This window comes from Dipodomys merriami, unplaced genomic scaffold (genome assembly GCF_024711535.1).
Source record: "Dipodomys merriami isolate MVZ:Mamm:240054 unplaced genomic scaffold, mDipMer1.0.p SCAF_408, whole genome shotgun sequence".
NCBI lineage: Eukaryota > Metazoa > Chordata > Mammalia > Rodentia > Heteromyidae > Dipodomys > Dipodomys merriami.
In genome coordinates this window covers 408,005-420,190 of record NW_027205693.1, presented here as the reverse complement: position 1 = coordinate 420,190, position 12,186 = coordinate 408,005, and the positions used below count along the sequence as shown (strand labels likewise).

At 62.9% G+C, this 12,186-nt stretch overlaps 1 protein-coding gene across 1 annotated transcript; it reads right to left on the bottom strand.

Moving 5' to 3' along the window:
- Positions 1-239: 239 nt before the first annotated feature.
- LOC138806800 (germ cell-specific gene 1 protein-like) lies at positions 240-11,940 on the bottom strand. The gene is made up of 6 exons (XM_069992152.1): positions 11,730-11,940; positions 2,771-3,089; positions 2,287-2,457; positions 1,069-1,221; positions 729-840; positions 240-604 (listed from the first exon to the last, which is right to left on the bottom strand). Exons 1-6 carry the CDS (start codon positions 11,775-11,777, stop codon positions 295-297), a joined length of 1,113 nt encoding a protein of 370 aa, XP_069848253.1. The 5' UTR covers positions 11,778-11,940; the 3' UTR covers positions 240-294.
- Positions 11,941-12,186: the final 246 nt, after the last annotated feature.

Genomic DNA, 12,186 nt, shown 5'->3' with positions numbered 1-12,186 from the left:
TGAAAAGCCTCAGTGCCCGGCCATCACTGGGTTTCTGAGACCCTTAGAAGGAGGAGGGGGCATTGATTGGGATTTTATGGGGGTTACTAGGATGTGAACTCAGGACTTGGGGGGCTTGCCAGGCAGGCGCCTGCCCCCCCTGAGCCCCGCCCCCCGCAGCCCCGGGGGGGACGGAGTCGGATGGCCCCCCCGGCCTTGCGGTGGTTACGACTCAAACAAATCACGCGTGCAAGACCGGCTTCGGCTTAAGCAGATGTTGGTAATGATCCAGCCTGCTCCCCACGCCCCGGAACCCTAGCACTGCTCCTCCTCCACGGAGGCCCCCGTGGGGTCCCCCGGGCCCCGGCCGCCGGCTTGCTGGGCGGCCACGAGGAAATCCACGCCGGCGGACACGGAGCGCACGGGCGGCTCGTGGCACAGGGGGCAGCCGCGGGGGGGCCCCTCGGGCGGCGGCGCGCAGGGAGGCTGCCGGGGAAGGCAGGGGCGCGGCGCGGCGTGGAAGCCCCCGTGGAGCCCACCCGCAAACCCCAGCGCCGTCCTGGTGTAGGTGTTGAAGGTGGTCACGGCCGACGCCATGCAGCAGGTAAACGAGAGCCAGGCTGTGCTAGGGGCGGGAGCAGACGAGCGAGCGTGAGCACCCCGCTTCCTCCACAGACCAAGGTTGGGGGGGGAAGGGCTGCCCGGGTGGGGGGCGGGGATGGGGTGGGGCCGGGACGGCAGGCACTCACTAGAAGGCCCAGCCGTAAGTCCAAGCGTGGGGTCTCCAGTCCTCCGGACCTAGGTTGGCGGTTGCCTGGAAGACTTGGGAGTACATCATGTGGGCCACCATGCCCAGAAGGCCTGCAGTCAGGGGGTACGGGGGACAAGGAAAAGGAGGGAATGGGAGGATGAGCCTGAGAGACTGCTACCTGGAAGCTACCCACCTTCATCCTGCGTGAAACTGGGCCTAGCATCCATCACCCTCCTCTTCCCCATTTCCCGGGGCCGGGGGGCAATCTAAAAGGGGGGGGGCGTCTCCTTGCTGGCCACGGTGACCCCCCCCCGCCCCGCCCGCCCTGGGCCCCTCACCCGACAGGACAGAGCAGACGGCGGCGAAGGCGCTGAGCTGCAGCCCGCAGCCCGCGCGGCGCACCAGCAGCAGATGGCTCAGCAGCAGGACCACGCTGAGGAGTTCAAGGCCGAGGTGGGCGGCCTGGGACCCCAGGGCGAGACAGAGGATGGCTGCGGGGGGGACACAGGGGACACGGCGCCCGCGGTCACGCGCCACGGACGCCGCAGCCACCGGGGAACCGCTTGTCTTTGCCCATGGCCGTGTGCAAACCAAGGGCCGTGTGCAAAACCTGGTGTTCACGGTTCACCTCCCCCTCCCGGGGGCTTTGCTCCCCCCACCTTTCCTCCTTTGTGCCCATGCTAGGGTTTGAATTCAGGGCCTGGCGCCATCCCCGAGCTCTTTCACTCAAGGCCGGCGCTCTACCACTCGAGCCATGGCTCCACACTGGATGGCTCCAGTTTGATTTTTGCTAGTTCACTGGAGATCAGAGTCTCATGGACTTTCCTGCCCAGGGCTGGCTTTGACCTGAGATCCTCAGATCTCAGCCTCCTGAGTAGCTGGGATGACAGGCGGGAGCCACCGGCCCCCCCTTGGTTTGGTTTCATTTCTCTTTTCTTTCCACCTCCCCCCCTTCATTGCTTTCCTTTTTATTTTTATTAATTTTTGTCAGTCGTGGGGCTTGAACTCGGGGCCTGAGCGCTGTCCCTGAGCTCTTAGCTCAAAGCTGGCGCTCTACCACCTGAGCCACAGCGCCACTTCTGGTTTTCTGAGTATTTTATTGGAGATCAGAGTCTCTTGGACTTTCCTGCCCGGGCTGGCTTTGAACCGTGATCCTCAGCTCTCAGCCTCCTGAGCAGCTGGGATGACAGGCGTGAGCCCAGCTTCCTTTTCATTTTTTTATTTGACAAAAGGAAAGCAATCGGCAGTATGTGGTGTGTGGGGTGGGGTGGGGTGGGGAGATTCTAGGCTTTTCCAAGGTGGCCCATTGGAGCTGGGGGTGGACGTTGCACCTGTGACCCTCCCTTCTCCCTGGTCCCCCCCCTCCCCGCCACTGCTGGTTTGCATCTAGGAAACACTTCCCTCACCCCGAGGGAAGGAAGAGAGGAGAGGTGACAGGGCCACCTAGATCTGGAGAAGCCCACGCCACGGGTGGGCAGGCGGGGAGGGGGGAGGGCGGTGGGAGGGGGGGAGGGTGATGGGAGGGGGGAGGGTGGTGGGAACGGGGGGGTACATACTTGCCGGGCGCCCCAAGGGGGGGTGGGGGAGGAGGGACGTCTCCATTAACCGCTCCCCTCCAGGTCGGAGAGGGGCGTCACGTGGGCCTTGCACCGTGGAAGGTTCCAGTAATCCTTTCTCACCTCTCTGGGCTGGTGGTGTGAGTTCGGTGGAACTTCGGCATTTCTCCCCTGTAACACACGCGCGCGCGTGGGGCTTTGTCACCCGAGTCCGGCGCTCTGCCGCTCGGGCCACACCCCCAACGTCTAGCTTTGCGCCGGTTCATTGGAGACCATCGTCTCTCACCAGACTCCCCCGCCCGGGCTGGCTTCGAACCACAGTCCTCAAGATCTCAGCCTCCCCACACCCCGAGGGGCTGGGATGACAGGCGTGCGCCGCCGAGCCCGGCTCTCACGTCTGTGGAGTGGGGCCTTCTGGCCTGGTCTGAGCTGTCTGCGTGGATGCCTACCCCCCGCCCCCCCCGCCAGGGGTTACCACCCGCACCTGGCCCTTCCACGGTCTCCTCACAGGATAGCCACAGGCCACTGTGGAAGGCAGGGAAGGCGAAGCCGTCATCCCCAGCCGCCCAGCTGAGTTGTACCACCGCCGCGGCGGATGCGTTGGCGACATCCCCGTCCAGGGGCACTGGCAGCTCAGGGCATTCGGCTGCCACACTTTTCCCGCACACGGGCTTGGGCACCTTCTGTGTGCCCACAAACCACCGGTCGCTGAGCAGGGATGCTGCGGAGAGGCCGAGTGATAGCAGGCTGAGGAGGGCAGGCAGGCGGGCGCGTTGGCCAGGGGGGCCCTGCGGGAGCTCCATCTGTGGGGGGAGCAGCGGTGAGGCTTGGCCCGGCCGTGGAGGCCCAGCCTCGCGGAGGCCCGGCCGTGGAGGCCCAGACCCCACAGGCCTAGCCCCGTGGAGGCTCGACCCCGTAGGCCCAGACCCGAGGAGACCCGGACCCCAGAGGAGGCCCAGACCAGAGGAGACCTGGCCATGGAGGCCCGGACCAGAGGAGGCCCAGACCTGAGGAGTCACAGATGCGAGGAGGCTCACCCCTGGCCACATAATGAGGTGGTCATGGGAGTCTCTAGGTCCCCCGAGGTTCCACTGGCGCCCTCTACTGGGCACAGCTGGCAAGAGGGAGCAAGTGTGGTCAGCACCATGCTCCCGGCCAGGCTCAGCAGACAGATCCTCCATCCCCAGCCTCACTCCCAGCCCTAACCCCCCACCCCCACCCCGGCCCTGTGCAGCTCGGGCCGGAGCCTCCATGTATTAATATCCTGTTGGCACACTGTAACCGGGACGGCACTTGATGGGTCCATGGGTGAATCCGGAATGGATGGGAACAGAACCGGACAGAAGCTGGCGCCGGGCTGCTCACAGATGCTTCGTAAAACAAACCATCTGAGCTCTCAGGAGCCATGGGGGCTCCATCGGCTTAGCCTTGGAGATCAGGGTGCCTAAGACTGCAGCCGGTAATGAAGCCCACAAATCCCCCCGCCTCTCCCCCCCACGACCAGCGATCGGGGCTCAGCCTGGAGCCACAGCCCTCATCGTCGGGGATTAATGTGGTGCGCACCGGTCATCCAGCAGCCCAGACAGAAGCGCGGTCCCCAGAGCAACCCGAGACAGACGCCCACCGGCCAGCACCACCCCGACGCCCCACGCAGCACGCCCTGACCATGCCCCCCAACCCACAAATCTTATTTTGGTCCCTCCTGGGGCTTGAACTCAGGGCCTGGGCGCTGTCCCTGAGCTTTCTTGCTCAAGGCTGGTGCTCTACCGCTTGAGCCACAGCTCCACTTCTGGTTTTCTGGTGGTTCATTGGAGATCAGAGTCTCATGGGCTTTCCTGCTCCGGGCTGGCTTTGAACCTCGATCCTCCGGATCTCAGCCTCCCAGGTGGCCCCCGCCCCTCCCCAGATCTTATGGGTCACACGTGCATCCATGGGCCACCTAGGACCCATGGTGTTTTTTTTTTGGAGGGGGGGAAGCGGCAACTGCTATTCTGCAGAAGAACGAGCTCAGGATTTAAGGCAGGGCTGCGTTCCCCCCTCCCCGGCCCCCCACTGTCTGGAAATTTCTCTCCCACCAATCACATCAGATGTTAACTCCACACACTCGACCCATCACAAGTTACACCAAGTTAGGAAAGGGGGCGATTCCTCCGGAACTGGGGATAAAGGAGTTGGATAGCTCATACCGATTCCTTCTAGAAGCTTCTACCCCGACAGATGCCAGGAGGTCCTTCACCAATCATTGTCTCGAAAGATTAGCCCAGGCTGGCTTGAAGCTCACCAGGCCGGTGGCTCCCAGCAGCTCAGTCCTCCTGCTTTGCCTCCCTGGTGCTAGATTACAGGCGTGTACGCCAGTGCTCGGCCGACGACGGAATCTTGTGAAGTGGATCTCCCTCAAGAACTTTCCCAAGACCCATCAACACCCATTCCCTACATTGCCCAACTTGTTTCTTTTCTCTCTCTCTAAGGATCTAGATAGTTCTCCAATAGAAAGAACACATCCCATTTCACAAAGAAAAATCCATCTTTGAACTCAGGGCCTGGGCGCTGTCCCTGAGCTCTTTCACTCAAGGCTGGCGCTCTACCACTTGAACCACAGCTCCACTTCCGGCTTTTTGGTGACTGCTAGATATAAGAGTCTCCCCAAGGCTTTGAACCGCGATCCTCAGACCTCAGCCTCCTGAGTAGCTGGGATGACAGGCGGGAGCCACTGGCGGGCGCCTGGCTGAAAAATCCTATCTTCATGAGTCCTGACACCCACCCTGGGCCTCTGCTCTATAGATCGTCAGAGAACCCGGAGCCTACACCACCCCTCGCCCTTCCTACCATGACTCTTCACAGCGAGACTACAACAGCCGGCGCCAGAACTCGGCCGCGTAGTTGACAGGGGGGCACACCTCCTAGTCTATCTGGAGTGTAATGGAAGGGGAAGAGGCTCGTTACCTTGGCCATGGTCTCCGTCCTGCGGCGGGAAGGAGGGAAGGAGGGAAGAATGCCGCCCGAGCCTCTGGTCCCACTTGTTTTCACGTAGGGAGGGAGCCCAGCCGCCCGCCCACCCCACCCCTCCGGTGTCTTGATTAAAGGCTTCCAGAGGGCATTAAACAGATAATCGACCAAGCTATTCCAGCCCAGCTGCTTAGTGGCATTACTGCCAGTGAGCTGCCGGGGGGGGGGGGGGGAGGGGGAAGATCCGGGATTAAAGGAGGAAGGGGCAGGTGTACAAGTAATGATTTAGCTGCTGAATCTCCTAGGGCTGGGCTGGACTGTCCAGCAACACACAAGTCCTCTCGATGGACCTCGGGGATCCCCCGCAATGTGAGTCCCCCAAGAGTCTGGGAGCCACAGCCCCCCCCCACTTCAAGGAGGGATAACCAAGGATTTCCCTCCACAGGGACAGCTGAAAGGGTTGGACTGGAGGCGTGGCTCAGTTGGTAGAGCACCTAGCCAAACAGCAAAAAGAGTTAGGTACTGAGCTCGAGTCCCAATCTCGGACCTTGAAAGAAAAAAAGAAAGAGAGAAATGAAAGTGTTGGGCGGGCAAAGGAGGCCAAGTGGATGGAGGACCGGAAGGGGAGGCCCAGGGAGGCTGGCAGAGGCAGGATCTCACGACAGTCCAGTCCTAACTCCCAACCAGAGGAACGAAAGCTTTTCACACACACACACACACACACACACACACACACACACACACACACACACACACACACACACACACACCCGTAGCCAAGATTTTCCACCCAAACCAACAAGGCTGCGCGGATCTAGCGGATCTAGCCACCGGTCACCAGGTCTTCCCACCTGGAACCGTGTTGATTTATGGGAGGGCGTTCCGTGCCCACCTGGCCGGACAGACGCAGGTGCCCCCATTGGCTGCCCACCCTTCCTTCCCCTCCCCTGAGAGAGGGGATTCCCACCCAAACAGCTGCTCCCTCCCTCCCTCCCCCTCCCCTCCCTCCCTCCCTCCCTCATGCCTGCCCTCCCTCCCTCCCTTCCTTCCTTCCTTCCTCCCTTCCTTCCTTCCTCCCTTCCTTCCTTCCTTCCTTCCTTCCTTCCTTCCTTCCTTCCTCCCTCCCTCCCTCCCTTCCTTCCTTCCCTCCCTCCCTCCTTTTGTTTTTCTCTTTCTGTTTTCTTTTCCTTGTGCCAGCACCAGGGCTTGAACTCAGGGCCTGAGTGTTTCTCCTTGGCTTTTCTCCCCGCTTTCTTCTATCTAACTCAAGGCTGGTGCTCTACCACTTGAGCCACAGCTCTGCATCTGGCTTTTGGGGGCTTCCATGGGAGATAAAGAAAGAGTCTCATGGAAAGCCGGGCACCAGTGGCTCATGCCTGTCACCCCAGCTACTCAGGAGGCTGAGGTCTGAGGATTGCGGTTCAAAGCCAGCCCGGGCAGGAAAGTCTGTGAGACTGATCTCCAATAAACCACCAAAAAGCCAGAATGGTGCTATGGCTCAAGAGGTAGAGCACCAGTCTTGAGCCAAGAGCTCAGGGACAGCGCCCAGGCCCTGAGTTCAAGCCCCAGGACCTTAGTCCTCAGACCTCAGCCTCCTGAGTATTGAGCTCAGCGGGCGGCAGCCACCAGCACCTGGCTGCTGTTTTTTTCTTTAAAGGAAGCTCTCCATCCACGTCTAGGGAATTCTCGTAAAATGGCACCAGCTGGCGCTCATCCCACAAAACCCTGAGGGCACCCTGCCCCGCCCCGTCCATCTGTGAGCCAATGGGGAGGTAAAGGCAGGGCTCCTGACTGCAGGGACTCCACAGGTCTGCTGGCCGCCCGGCCGCCCGGCCCGGACACTAGGGGGCGCTGTCCCCCTGCGTGTTCACGCTGTCCCCCTCTCCCGGAGCCGGGTGGAGGCTGCTGGCTGCTCCCAACTTTTCCCAGGGTAGGGGGACTCCCTTCCCAGGCCCTCATCGCCACCCCCCTGCACCAGAAAGGCATGCATGCGTGTGTGTGTGTGTGTGTGTGTGTGTGTGTGTGTGTGTGTGTGTGTGGTGTGTGTGTGTGTGTGTGTGTGTGAGCCTTGTGGAATTCAGGCCCCACCGTGGCCCCTCCTGGTCCGGCCCCTTTATTACAGTCTTATTTCCTGCCACACTTGTGTGTGCGCGCGTGCAATTGCGTCCACTCCTCAGCAGTGGGGCCTGACCCGTGTGCATTCCTCTCTCCTGAGTCTCGTCCTCCCTACTCCCACCCCACCCCACCCCACCCCACTGGGGACAGCGGGCAATTCTTTTCCCTCCCAATTCTCGCAGCCAAGCCTCACTTCCTGCCTGAGTCACGGGCTGGCGCGGCCTCTGCTTCGCTTTTACGGCCTGGGCCTATAAACCGCACCCCCCACCACACCCCTCCCGGCCCTCCCTGGGACAAAGGGGGGTGGTGGCCCTGAGCGAGGGGGCAGGGCACTGCCCGGATCCCCATGGAGCCAGCTCCGGCCCTGTGGGGTCCCCCCAACTTCCTGGGCCTGCTCTGAAGACCCTGTTACTGACTTTAAACAAGTCATTTTTGCATTATTATTATTATTATTATTATTGTAGGCCTCTGTGAAGTCTGGGTTCATGCCCCTCCCCCCCGGCCCGGCCCTTTTGGGGTGCATGGCCAGCCGTGGTTTATGACCAGCCTTGACTCCATCCCCCCCAATCCCCAGGACCCTGTCACCCCCCCCCCCCCCCCCCCCCCCGCCACTCCAGTGTCTAATTTCCTCTTTTTGACAGAACATGAATTTCTCGGCCCTCCACGCCCTGCTCACTTCCTTTTATTGTGCTCAGGGCAAGGGTTCGTTTTTTCTTTTCTTCCCTGGAGAGCAACAACAACAAAAAGTAATGGCTGGACAACCCAAAGGGCACGCGAGGGCTGGGGGTGCAGCTGGCAGCTTTCCGGAGTGGGCCCTGGGTGGGGGTGGGGGTGCAGAGACCCCCGTATCTGAGAAACCGCCCAGGGTACCAGGCAGGTGCCCATGGGGGTGTCCCGGGCTGCGGATAGGGGGTGCTTCAGCCCTTATGACGTCACAGAGCCAGGGGCTGGGCCTGCCTTGCGCTGAGAATGAATCTACTTTTTACCAGACGTGCATGGAGAAACCACGGCCGTGCAACATCCACACCCACACCCACCCGTGTGTGCTCTCTAGGAGTCAGCGGTGGTGAGCACCCCGCAGGGGTGATGCAAATCTAGAGCCAGGCCCAGGAAGCCTGGGGCGATGCTATGCAGCAGGGTGTCTTTCTCCTTCCCAGCCCAATTCCAGTTCTAATCCCTGTCATCTGCCACCCTCTGAACTCACTCCTGCTGTCTAGGAGAAGGCTGGAGTGGCTCAGATGTGTGCCTGTGTCGGTCCTGGCTCTTGAACTCAGGGCCTGGGCGCTGTCCCTGAGCTCTTTCACTCAAGGCTGGTGCTCTACCCCTTGAGCCACAGCGCCACCTCTGGTTTTCTGGTGGTTCATGGGAGATCAGAGTGTCACGGACCTTCCTGCCCAGGCTGGCTTTGAACCGCGATCCTCTGATCTCAGCCTCCTGAGTGGCTGGGATGCCAGGCCTGGCTTGGCTCACTTGGCTGTGGTTGTGTTTTAACCACCACCAAGACTCCAGAACATGACGGGGAAACTGAGGCTTGAGATGCAGCAAACAGAACCCAAACAGCCTGGGTGTGGAGCAGACAATTCTGTCTCTCTGTCTCTGTCTCTCTGTCTGTGTGTGTGTCTCTTTGTCTCTCTCTCTCTCTCTCTCTCTCACACACACACACACACACACACACACACACGCACACTCTCGAGGAACACTGCAGAGCCGCAGGCCCCGTTATCTTCACTCCCTGGGGCCGCGCCCAGTCCTTTTCCCAGCGGGGTGACTGCTCACCCGATGATCGCATCCAGAACCTTCCAGGTTTTGCTGGGCTCCTGACAGTTTCCACTGTAGGGTGGGGCTCAGGCCCCGTCCCATGGCCAGGCAAGGCCTTCCCACGGGGCACTGTGACCCTGCGGCGGGGAGGGGATGGGGGGGCGCCCGGGGCCCCCGGGGGGTGGGGGCCCCAGTTCACCCCAGCGGAGGGGAGGGGGCCCCAGTTCACCCCAGCGGAGGGGAGGGGGGCCCCAGTTCACCCCAGCGGAGGGGAGGGGGCCCCAGTTCACCCCAGCGGAGGGGAGGGGGCCCCAGTTCACCCCAGTGGAGGGGAGGGGGCCCCAGTTCACCCCAGTGGAGGGGAGGGGGCCCCAGTTCACCCCAGTGGAGGGGAGGGGAGGGGGCCCCAGTTCACCCCAGTGGAGGGGAGGGGGCCCCAGTTCACCCCAGTGGAGGGGAGGGGGCCCCAGTTCACCCCAGCAGAGGGGAGGGGGCCCCAGTTCACCCCAGCGGAGGGGAGGGGAGGGGGCCCCAGTTCACCCCAGCGGAGGGGAGGGGAGGGGGCCCCAGTTCACCCCAGTGGAGGGGAGGGGCCCCCAGTTCACCCCAGCGGAGGGGAGGGGAGGGGGCCCCAGTTCATCCCAGTGGAGGGGAGGGGGCCCCAGTCCCCCCCAGCGCCGCACGGCCATCATCCCGCAGGCCAGCCCTGCCCAGGGGTTGCCGCCGCAGCCGGAGGAGGCCAAGGAAGAACGGGGACCCCCCTTCCCGGGGAACCTCTTCCACCCCTCCCTCCCCCCCTTCTCCGGACCCTCTCCCGGGCCCCGCCCCTCAGCAAGGCCCCGCCCCGTCAACTGGGCCCCGCCTCCAACAAGGCCCCGCCCCTTCAACGGCCCCGCCCTTTCAACAAGACCCTCCCCTTCATCCGGGCCCCGCCCTCTCCACAAGGCCCCCCCCTGGGCCCCACCCACCGGCAAGGCCCCGCCCCGCCCCTCCCCAGCCCCGCCCTAGCCTCACCTCCTGGCCACGCCCCCCTCACTGGGCAGTGGTTGCCATGGCGACGGTGGGGTGCGGAGGGACGACGCGGTTTTGAATTGTGAGACGGTTGGGGCTGCAGACGCGGCCCTGTGTTGCCGCCTGGGGGGGTCCCCTGGCCTCTGACCCCGACCCCTGACCCCGATCCAGGGTCCGTGACTGCCCAGGGTCCCCGTGGACCCCCCAAAGCCAGGCCCGACCTCCTCTAGTTCCCCTAAAGACGCCGGGGGGGGTCCACGGGGCCCCAAATTCTTCCCTGGCCTCCCCCCGGGTGCACTGGATAAGGGGGTACATGAGGGGGCGCATGGAAGGAGGCCTACTGGGCCCTGGATGCCAGGGCAGGGTGCTGGGTGCTGGGTGCTGGGTGCTGGATGCCGGGGCAGGGTGCTGGGTGCTGGGTGCTGGGTGCTGGATGCCGGGGCTGGGTGCTGGGTGCTGGGTGCTGGGGCTGGGTGCTGGGTGCTGGGTGCTGGGCCCTGGATGCCGGGGCAGGGCGCTGGGTGCTGGGCCCTGGATGCCGGGGCAGGGTGCTGGGTGCTGGGTACTGGGTGCCGGGCAGGGTGCTGGGTGCTGGGTGTTGGGTGCCGGGGCAGGGTGCTGGGTGCTGGGTACTGGGTGCCGGGGCAGGGTGCTGGGTGTTGGGTGCCGGGGCAGGGTGCTGGGTGCTGGGTGCTGGGTGCCGGGGCAGGGTGCTGGGTGCTGGGTACTGGGTGCCGGGGCAGGGTGCTGGGTGTTGGGTGCTGGGTGCTTGGGGCTCACCAACTACACTGTGATTCTCCCAGAAAACCAGTGGTCAAAGTCTACCCCTGCCCACGCCCAGCTTTGCTTCTGGAAGGTTCTCTCCATCCTAGCTCATCAGGATCTGGGAAGCCCTGGGTGGCTCTTCAATGACACCGGTTCTGCTCCAGCCCCACAAGGCCTCCTGGGTTTTCTAGTCTTTCTGAACATCCCACCTCCCCCTGCTCAACGCTGTGCTTCCTTGCTGCATGCGTGTGCGTGTGTGCATGCGTGTGTGTGTGTGTGTGTACACACGTGTGCGGGGCTCCTCAGCCAGGCTGAACTTCATGTTCCCGAAAGACATTGGAGAAAGGACGCATTGGCTGTCCTGGGGAGGCAGGTCAACCCTGCCCTGAACAAGGCTAGCCTCCTTTACTCTCTGGAAGGATCTAGAAAGATTCCTGAAGATCCAGATTCTCAGAGACCAAGGCCGGGTTCCCGCCAGCCGGCTCAGGGCAGGGACATGGGGTGGGTTGGTGATTCCCTGCTCTTTCTCTCTGCCAGCATCTTCCACGCTGGCCACCACGAGGGTCGTGGCCAGGGCCGGCGTGTGGCTGGGGACCGGGTCTGTGGCGCATGACCGCACACAGAAAAAAAGAGAAGAAAAGATCTGTGGCCAGGGGCACTGGGCAGAGAGGAAGAGGAGGAAAAAGAAGCAAAAGACACAGAAGCTTCTGGAAACTCGCCGTGGTAGGGACACAGTAAAGCTCACTGGAGGGGATGGTGGGGTGCTGGCGGTGGGGGGTCCTGGGTGTGTGTGGGGGGCTGTGGCTGTGTGGAGCTGGCGGGGTGATGGGGGGCTAGGGGGAGCTTACCTTCGGGGTGACACAAACATTTCGAGTCGGCTGGGAGGGCTGGCGCATACACGGGGAAGCGCTGCGGCGGGTTGTGCTGTGTGTCTGTCTGCCTGGGTCTTGCTCAGCTGAGGTAGACTGAGGCTGAGCGGCGGGGATGAGCAGGTTCCCCCCTTCTGCCCGCAGAGGAGTCAGATGGTGAATGGAGGCTGGCAGGGGCCGGGCAGGATGTCCCGCAGAGCTGGGCGGGCCGGCTCTGTGACGTCACAGTGCTGACATCACAGTGCTGACGTCACAGGGACCTTCCTGCCCCTCCCCTCCCCGCCCTCTCCTCCCTCCCCCCCATGCCCACCTGCCAGGGGCCCAGGTGTCCCCCTGCCAGCTCTCCATCTTTTGAGCCAGTCCTGGGCCTTGAACTCAGGGCCTGGGCGCTGTCCCTGAGCTGCTTTTGCTCAAGCCGGTGCTTTACCACTTGAGC

Coding starts and splice junctions, on each gene's coding strand:
- LOC138806800 (XM_069992152.1), bottom strand. CDS start 11,777: ATGCGCCAGCCCTCCCAGCCGACTCGAAATGTTTGTGTCACCCCGAAG. Junction 3,090..11,729: donor ATGTTTGTGTCACCCCGAAG/GTAAGCTCCCCC, acceptor CTCCCCCCACAG/ATGGAGCTCCCGCAGGGCCC. Junction 841..1,068: donor CGTCTGCTCTGTCCTGTCGG/GTGAGGGGCCCA, acceptor CCCTGACTGCAG/GCCTTCTGGGCATGGTGGCC.